Genomic DNA, 10,030 nt, shown 5'->3' on the forward strand with positions numbered 1-10,030 from the left:
ATTGTTCTGTCCAATAAAGTTCTGGCAGGAATGCATGTTTAACAAAATACAGAGATTAGGCATAGCAAAGAATGCGGCTCCCCCCTCAGTGTTTAGGTTAGTGGGGTTTGCCATGTTGAAATACTGAAGCTTAAGCATATCAGATTTTCTCTGTCCTGTACTGCTAGTGCCAGTGACAGACACAAGCTGACAACTCAGTCCTCAGGATCACTGCCATTTTAGCTTTAAGTTCATTAAAAGCAGCATAAAAAGTTCACCTCAAAGCTGCAATGATCATTAATTAAATTAAATCAGTGTTTGCTTGGGGATGTAGAGTACCAAATGAGAAAAGCTCTTTGTACCTCCCATGCACCAGAAGCTCTTGAAGGATAATTTAAACTAAGCCAGAGATGCAAGGGACCAGATTTCAAGAGCCTTGCAACAGAGTCTCTCATCTTCAAATGCCTTAGGACAGCCATGATTTCCAAAAGGAAAATCTAGCATCCAGTTACTAAATACAGCATCAAAATGGCAATGATCTTCCTAACATCCAACTTAGCTCCTGACAGTTCAGAACCAGAATCTTTAGCTCAATTTACAACAAGGCACCCAAGACTATAGGCAGATGCAAAAATGTCATGAGAACAAATCGTACAGATGATCTCACAGAGATCTTCAGAGATCTTGCAGGAACACAGCTTTCACCAAGTCAGATGGCATGCACAAAGCACCTCTAATACCTCACCAGGCCAAGAATTTTTCAGCTCAAAAAAAGAATACTATTAAATGGATAGATATTTGAGACCCCTAAGTAGATTTACAAAGGATATGGTCCTTGGAGAACTGCGTATAAGAAGGTTATAAATAGCCTGGTTATACCTCAAAGTTAATGGTTTATATTTAGAGATACCAAGGATTCGTAAGTTCCCCTGTAGGGGAATTGTGTTAAGCGTGGTTTATAGGTAGGAAGCATCTAAGATTCTGTTACCATGGTAGTCTCTCCTCTCTTCTCCCTTCACAGAAAGCTGAAAAATAATTTTCTGTCAGAGCCACACAATAAATCTGGTCAGGTACAGCTGAGATACAGAGCTGCCAATGGCTAGAACTAGGTGTTTTCTTCTAGGAGAGCCTTTTTTAGTCATCCTAGCACAAGCAACAGAAACCTTATTTTAGCTGGTATCACTTTCTTTGCCACCTGAAAACGCAAATAACTCAAAGTTTGCACAAGATACAGTGATGAGACAAGCAGCCAGACAGCCCACATTGAGCAGAGTGGCAGAAACCAGACCAGTTCTGCAGAAGCAGAAGAGGGAATCAAGGCAAGAAGAAAGCCAGGAAGCCAAGAAACCTGAGGCAGGAGGAAGAGAGGTGGCATCAGATTAAGATGAAAAAAAAAAAAAAGAAGTCATTTTCTTCAGGGAAAACACAAGCAGAATTTCCCTTGGGTTGGGGTGTTAAATTCATGTCAACCCCCCTTCACACACAAGCCCACTGGAGAGCTGTTGGTAGAGCTGTCACCCATTGCTGCCTCAAATGAGGATTTGAAAAAGCTCCCTGCGCTCTGCTGTGTTTACAGCAATAATGAGAGCCTGGAGGAAGGGGTTAGAAACATCTGAGTTTAATAAGGGCTAAGCAGCACACAGCAAAAAAGCAATGTCTGCCCTTCCGTTCAGGGCTACCACACCCCACCAAGCACCGCAGCACCAGGCCAATGGGAGACTCAGCGCAGAGACGTTATGTCATCCCAACCGCCGCAGCAGCCCATCTGCCCCAAGCCTTTGCGCGATGAGAAGAAGCATTTCAAACCAAGCTGAGAGCTCCCAGCACCACACTTTTGAATGGCTAAACAAGCAAAGTCCTGTGGGGGAAAAAAAAAGCAGATGTTGATTGACCCCAGGCACAAAACAAGCCAAGGAGAGAAGGGAAGTTTTCGCGCAGTGCCTTCGCTGAGCAACTCCATCTCACAAGGTCACCACAACAGGGCAAGAGGAGCATTTAGCTCATTTAGCACCTATGCTGCTGCCTTTTCTTAGTCCTAAACAATTCTAACATCCAACACACACAGGGTAAGGACCATCCTATTCCAGTTTCTCACACAGGAGACCGGTAACCTTCATACTTAGGTCCTCCAATTGCATTTGCTGCACCCTCTTCCTCACTTCTGCAGGGTCCACCCCCAAAACTGCCTTCATATGAAAGAGATATCTCTCATAAAACACCTCTGACTACACTGCCTTTATAAGGCACTCTTCCCAACACCCATACCTCTTCATTCCATTGAAAAGGGGAAATCAGGAATCAAGAGTCTCGTCCATCTGCAAAGTCAAAACCAACTCCCCTTTATAATGCATAGACACCAAAAAGGCAGGGGGACACCCAGAAGAAATAGGACTGGACTCAATACAAGTTGGTTACACGACCACATGCAGAGGGATATTCCCCTGCCTCATTATTTCATTGCACCGGCATTTCTAAGATGTTCTGAGTGAACAAATGCCTATATCTAGTCCAAATACTGCAAAGAACATCACTTCCACCCAGTTCCTAGGGGCAGAAAAAGTTGGAACCAATTAAAAAGACATCTGACTACATAACCTGATGTCAAGATCGGACATGACTAGATGCATTTCTATGCAGTGGTACCTCATATTAGCTTTAAAGTTTTGACAGATGGTTTGTTCACTCAGCACAAAGGAAGGTGGCTGGATAACGACTGACTTACTCAGCTCTCAGAGGACAGACCAGAGATAGCAGCAGACCACAGAGAAGTCAAGGCAAGAGTCCTACATAAAAGAACCTCATAGATACCTTCTCAACTTCAAAGAGGTTTCAAAATCAACTACTATGATTTTAAGTGGCAGATTCTCTTTTCCAGATAAGCCACACAGATATGGAAGAGGAGACTGATCTGTTCCAAACACAAAACATTATGAAGCTGCCTTCAGTAGCATTCATTGTGTGGGCCTCCGGGTGAAAGCCATTTCTAAACAGATAGAGTTCTTTTCCTTTGCCAGAGCTATGATTTCCCTGCTTTGGAAGCTGAAAAGGAATCTCAAAACTGAAATAACTTATTTGTTGGTCTTCTCAAAAAGATTCAACTATTTTCAAATAGCCAGGCCTACACGTTACAGGCAACGCTTTCACCCAAGCACGCTCCTTACTTGCACATCTGTTCATTTCCAAGAGAAGGAAAAAATTAAACTTGTCAAAACCAGCCAAAACATCTAAACCATGTTATTCCATGCAATAATTTGCAAGTGAACAAATAATTGTTTCTTCCTAAAAAGGAGATAAGGAGCAACAACAAGAAGGAACAATATCACAGTTCCCACCCTTGTTCTTTTCTGTAGTAGTACTAAGGACTGTAACTCAGATCAGTGCCATGTTGTGATAAATACACTAAGTGGGACATTCAGTTTTATTCAAGGACATAAAAAGTTTAAAAGTTGCAGGACAGTAACCCAATTAGTTATCACAGAATGATATGGGGTTGGAAGGGACCTCTAGAGATGACCCAGTCCAAACCCCCTGCCAAAGCAGGTCCACCCAGAGCAGGTCGCACAGGAACATGTCCAGGCGGGTTTTGAATGTCTCCAGAGACAGAGACTCCACCACCTCCCTGGGCAGCCTCTTCCAAGGCTCTGCCACCCTCAAAGTAAAGAAGCTCCCATCTAAACACGAGGAGGAACTTATGTTCAAGCTTGTGCTTACTTCCTCTTGTCCTGTCACTGGGCACCACTGAAAAAAGACCGGCCCCATCCTCTTGACACCCTCCCTTGAAGTATTCATAGGTGTTGATCAGAACCCCCTCAACTTTCTCTTCTCCAGACTAAAAAGACCCAAGTCCCTCAGCCTTTCCTCATAAGAGAGATGCTCCAGGCCCATTATCTCTGTAGCCCTCTGCTGTACCCTCTCCAGCAGTTCCCTGTCCTTCTTGAACTGGGGAGCCCAGAACTGGACACAGTGCTCCAGATGGGCCCCAGTAGGGCAGAGTAGAGGGGCACCAGTTACTCTCCATTATGCTTTTTTTAACTTTTGTACCTATGACCCTTAATAGAGTCTCTGTGATATCTAAGCTGGCACAGGCTAGCTTTATGCTCAAAACCTCAAAACAAACATTATGCCTCAGTGAAAGTAAATTTAAGCACTGTCTACATCTCTCTAATTAGAAGTGAGTTGAGAGCTTTGAACATACTGCAGAAATGAGGTTGGATGAATTTTAGTATTACCCTACAGGAGAAGTAGTCTATGCTTTACAAAAAAACATGCTGGAAGTCGAATGCAGGGAAGAGCACGAGTAGCTGGTCCGTTATTCTACTCCAGCAGACCTAGAGCACTCTGTGCTTTCAGTCTGTCATCGGTACCTCAAAGCGATTCTTCATTTTCCCCCCTTTATCAACACACAGCCCAATAAAACAAATATGCATGTAAATATTCTATGATCCAAGTGTCACAGAACCGCTCCCCCCAAGCAAAGCTGTGAAGTTTTTAACCTGATGTGTTTCAACTAGGATTTTAACACACTAACAAGCTCAGCTTTGAGAAAATGAACGAATAAGGATTATTGAAAGAGACACATTCGTTAATTTATCCAAGGGGAGCACAAGTTCACTGCCACCCGTTGCTTTGCCTCCCTGCTCCCTTTTCCTTCCTGGAGCTGGTAAATGAAACCTACATGAGAGGAAATTATTCACACAAGCAGCTGGAAAGGCAAGACAGTAGGAGATTTCCTAAACGAATACAATTTACTGCAGTAACTACAGTCACGTCTGGTATTTCAAAGCCATTCCAGCCTTGCTAGGTCCTTACACTACCATTGGTTTCACTGTTTTAATTGCATTGTGAAGCTACAGCACTGAACCCCAGAAGTCAGATGAAGATCATATGGCTGCAGAGTCCAGGAAACAAACACTGGAGAGTTCAAGGGTTTGGTGATGAGCTTAAGACCTTCTGACCTCTTGGTTACCTGGGTAGGGCACTTCAAAGGGGAATTAGTGCAGAGGACTCAGCGTGACACAAATCCCAGTTTGTTTCCTTGACATCCTCACAGACTCCACAGCAAACCATAGAAAACCAGAGACCTCAGGCAATGACCAGACTATTAGGCGATGGAGGGAATGACTCAGAAGGCAAGATCCTGTCAGTAAATGGAAAAAGAACCACATTTCTCCAATATGTATAGTTTTATATTCCACACCCGCTTAAAATCCACAAGAGGTTCAGAGTTTGGGGCTGAAATCAGGTTCAAATCATCTTTCTCTGGTAGAGACAGAATTAAGTTACAACAGTCAGGAAAACTCCAGATACATGTTCTGAGAGCACTCTGACATACTGCATAGATCAGGATACTAATTTATAGGTCACCTTTTAGTATTAAGAACAGGCTTCTATCACATAAAGAGACCCACACTTACTTAGAAGTACTAAAAGCTCACCCAAGAGGCTGGAGGTTGTTACATTGCAGTGCAGTTGTGCAGAGCCCTTCAAATGGGACTGGGGAGGCAAAATTCCATCCTAGCAAATGTGTGACTGTAAGACCAGGCAGAACAGGGGCAGCTGTCTTGAAAAGAACAGATCTACCTATAACAGGTCCACCCAGACTTCTTGATCATGAAAGCCATCCATCCAAGTGAGCTGTTAGGGGACTGCTAGCCTCAAGGAATAATTGACAACATATTTCAAGCATCACCTAAACATCTGAAAGCATCAACACTTCAGGTTTTTCAGTGGGGGAAAGTAATACAAGCTATAGTATAGGAAAGCTGATGGCAGTTTAAATATCTTTCCCACATCAAAGTTGCACACAGAGCATGTTTAATTGTACCACTGAATCAATGGCAAAGTGATTTACCCTCCAGAGGGACTGAACCATTGGTAGAGGCACAACTGGAACCCAGGTCTCGCGCTGGGCTGTGCTCTGAGGCACATATGTGTACATGGCAATAAGAAATGAATGAAGCCACCTGGCCTTCCATATCAAAGCCTCTGTCTCTAGCAACCAAAAGATGCACTTCTAGATTTCAATTGACCCATATTCCTTTCCTGTCCATATCTATCCTCAAGAAACATCACTACTGTAGCAAGCACTAGAATTTACTATGTGACCAGACTGATTTGTAATTACCGATATAGTCTGGATAGGAACACCTTCTTGGGCAATCCTGTTATTTGTAACATGATGGTTCTAACATTCGTTCACAGGAAGAAATTTTTAGGCTGAGGTATAAGTGTTTCGAAGGTCTATCTATCACAGTTGGACTTTGCATCCACCTGAGCTGACTTTTGTGATGCTACTGTAAAGCCAACTGTAAGAAAGAGTTATCATCCTACATTGCTCTCCGGTTCACGTTTGGGATTTTTCTTTTAGCTACTTCCACCTCACAACCAAAGAGGTTTCCAGTCTAAGGACTGTATCTAGTCTCAGAAGTTTCTAACTCCCACACTTGAGTTCACAAGGACTTGATGCATGACTAATTGGAAACTACAGGAAAATAGGATGAGAAGTTAAGCTGGGAGAACACCAATTCAAAAGACAACTAATACAGACGCAGGCATTTTTTGACAACCAAGCTCGTTCCAGCATGGGAATAAACTTCCCTTAACTCAGCTCGCAAAGCTTCTCCCGTCCAAGTCTGGAGGACAACAGTTTCTGCTTGGCAGACAGCCCCTCCATTCTTATGCTTTGGGTAAGACCCACTTCCCATTCTCATTGCTTAAGTACAGTAGCAAGTTAGAAATGCATGTGCTGAATGTGAATTTCAAACAAAATCATGAAGCTGCTGCAATCTATACAATGCCAACAAACACTCCTGCTTGAGTCTCAGTCATTATTACTGGCACAGTCCTTACAGAAGTTCAAAGCAGTTCAAGCCAAGATAGCCTGCAAGTGACATTGGTCTAATAACCAAGATCTGTCAACTGAAGCCAAACAGAAGCTAGAATTTTCATTTTAAAGAAGGAAACAAAGCAAGAAACATTCCACCAGAACAACTATCCCACAATTTCATTTTGAAGGATGTGAATAATTTCTTTTTCCCCTCCAAATTGCCATCCGCTGCCACCACCCACCCCCAAGCTTTCTACACTGTTCAGGGCCTTCGTTTTCTGGCAGAAAAAGTTTTCAGCAGTCCTCAGAGCCTTAGAAGCCCATCTCCAAGACAGCCTGCAACCTTAAATACCAAGAACTATATCAGCTATTGAGTTTTAAACTATTTTCTAGGTGGAAGACAAAAGATTATAGCAACTTATTGTCCTCCCTCCCCTCGGAGATATACAACTTTTATGACAAGCTGTTTAAAAATAACATGATAGCAGATTCCCAAGCAGCTCAATCATGTCTTCACTTGCTGACCAAGGACAGAAGAAGACAACTGCAGGAATAGCATGTCTCTTGCATCAAGGAAACATACCAGCCGTGGAGCATCATATCAGTATGTGCTTCAACATACCAAAATCTGGAACTACAGGAGTAACTTTCAAGGGTCTGGCCCGCTTATACATGGATAGTGGTACTCAAGAAAAGTGTCAGAAATCACTGGACAAAGCAAAAGCACTCATGGATAAGGTTGCAGAAGAGAAAGCAAGAATGGCCACATAGTATCATTAACAGTAATCACCTACCCACCATCTTGTGTCCTCCACAGCCTCTTCAGGGCAGAGGCCAGCAAGCTCCGCTGTGACGGAACTGCTATTGCTTCATGTTATTCAGGTGCTACTAAGATCCCCTGTTTAGATGGCAAAAGGGATACTGAACAACATAAACAACAGTTTATACCAGTCTTCATCCCCTGAGAAAAGGCTTCACACCCACATAGATCAATGTCAGACTTCAGAGCAAAAGGCCCGTATTCTTATCCCACACCATATTAAAACCAGAAAAGCACAACTCTCCCAACCTGAAGCTGCACCCTGCAGGAGGCTCCCTGCAAAGGTCTAACGTTGTGGCTGCTTAAAGTTTTCCCACACAGATTTTCCCATCAGAAAGTGAAGCTGTTAGACATTTGCCAACAACAAAACTCCACCACTCAAGGGGAAGTTAAAACGTACAAAGATTGCTTCAACGTGTGATATTTGACTAAGCACTTGAATTTTTATTTCAAAACATCCACCAGTGATTTTTTTGTACCCTTCAATTTTTTATTCCCTCCCTCTCCTTTAAACTAGGATGGCAAAGTTCCATCTGACAAAAAAAAATACCAACAAAAAAATAATCTACCAGCTTTCCCAACAACATTGTTTAAATCAGCTTTAGATGGTTTTATACAACACTTTATAGACTTGGAGAGGGACACGTTCCCCTGACAAAGCATCAGCTATCCAAACAACTGAGGCATGGGAAAATCATGCAAGAGTGTGAATTGGGGAAGGTCTTTGGTGAGCAGAGACACAGCCTGCACTCATGTAAGCGTGGTAGCTCTGAACAAAGATCTGCAGGCTAATAGATATGTAAGACAAATGACATGTGGTTCTCATTGCAGCTCATGCTTTGGGAAGGGGGTACCTTGGAACAGATCCAGCTGGGATAGGTTTATCCCATTACTCTCCTATAATTTTCTGCCATTTCAAACTCTTTGACAGTTACTGTAGTTTAACATCACACCCCCTACAGACTGAGGCCTGTTTGACAGGCCAGCAAACAAAACCACCCCCACTTGGATATGAAATATGCACCATATGTGAGAACCGTGCAAGGCACAAGGCTAGCGCCCACTCTTGTACTTCTGTGACACACCGATGTAAATCTGCTGTGTGGATGCCATATCTCAATTCCTAGCCTAAATAAGCAGTGCTAAACTAAGCCCTCCTCCACCACAGCGTAACGCATGCATACTAGGTATTAGCAAGGGGAGGAGGAAAAGAGGCAGAGACAGAACGGACGAGTCCTGAATATTAAATTCCCAAGTCCCCATTTAAGGGAATTTCAGGGAAAAAAAAAAAAAAAGTGAAATTCAAGAACAACTGGAATCAGGTTAAGCCACTCTCTTGCTTTATACAGTGCGGCTCATTCATCTGAACAGCTGTTTCACCTCTAGAGAAATACCCAGAGAAAACAGAGAGGAGGGGGAGAAACCTAAATTGTTTGCTCTACTGAAGCAGCAAGATACAGTAAATCAAAACTGATTTACATTAAGTTTATAAGAAATTGGTTGGGGGGGTGGGGGTGGAGGGAGAGGAGAAGACTGGGAGGTTTGGTTTTAAACAGCTATTTAAAAGCTGCAGCTCTTGAATAGACATCTGTAATTAAAGTTTTTCCTTTGTTAAGCTGAAGAAGTTTTTCCTCGCAGCCGACGGCTCTAACAGTTCCCTCTGCCGGCATCACCCGCGTCCCGGTCCAGGAGGCTTTAGGGCTCAGGCTGCGCAGGGACGCGCTGCCCCGCGGAGCCGGTAAAGCCGCCTTCCCCTCCCCGACAGGCTGGGGAGCCGAGAAAGGGCAGAGTTTGCGGGTTTCATTTGCCAAAGCTCAGCTCCTTCAGTCCCCAGCTGCTCCCCGCCCCAGAGAGGGACGCTGCTGCGGGCAGGTAGGGAGCCTCCCGCACCCCGTTTGGGATGGGGGGCAGCCCAGCCCGGCTCCCCGGGGGGCAGCAGCCCGGAGAGCCCCCCGCAGCCTCCGCGGGAATCGCTGCCCGCGGTTCTGCCGTGCCCCTCGCTCCCCTCGGGAGCCACCGGCGGGGCCCAGCCTCCTCGCCGGGGAGGCGGACCCGGTCTTACTCACCGGCGACTGGCGAAGCCGCTGCCCGGCGAGCCCGAGCTCTGCTCTGGGTAGTTGTGCTGCAGGGTTGATGCTGGGAATTGATAGAGGAAGCCAGTCCCTAGCGCACATCCATGCAGGCAGCAGCACCAGGACAAGAAAAGAGCGAACTGCATTTTTGCAAGAACAGGGTTTTTCTCCCGCCTCCCCTTTGTTGTTTTTTTTTTTTTTTTTCTTTCTCCCACAGATACAATAAAAAAACCCAACTCACACTTTCAATGATATAGGATTAAATTATCCACTGCCAGCTTTTGGGGCAATATTTAAACATTACATCCCACAATGAAGCTCAGTTCTAAAGTG

At 44.4% G+C, this 10,030-nt stretch overlaps 1 protein-coding gene across 7 annotated transcripts in view; it reads right to left on the reverse strand.

Moving 5' to 3' along the window:
- COL26A1 (collagen, type XXVI, alpha 1) overlaps window positions 1-9,863 on the reverse strand; it is a 174,803-nt gene extending 164,940 nt beyond the window's left edge. For all 7 annotated transcript variants that reach the window (XM_014952977.1, XM_014952971.1, XM_014952973.1 and 4 more), the window contains exon 1: window positions 9,692-9,863. In XM_014952977.1, the coding sequence (XP_014808463.1) occupies window positions 9,692-9,843 (152 nt within the window). In that variant the 5' untranslated portion in view covers window positions 9,844-9,863. The remainder of the gene's footprint in view (window positions 1-9,691) is intronic.
- Between the last annotated feature and the right edge of the window lie 167 nt (window positions 9,864-10,030).

Source organism: Calidris pugnax, unplaced genomic scaffold (genome assembly GCF_001431845.1).
Source record: "Calidris pugnax isolate Ruff unplaced genomic scaffold, ASM143184v1 scaffold133, whole genome shotgun sequence".
In the NCBI taxonomy this organism is placed as follows: Eukaryota; Metazoa; Chordata; class Aves; order Charadriiformes; family Scolopacidae; genus Calidris; species Calidris pugnax.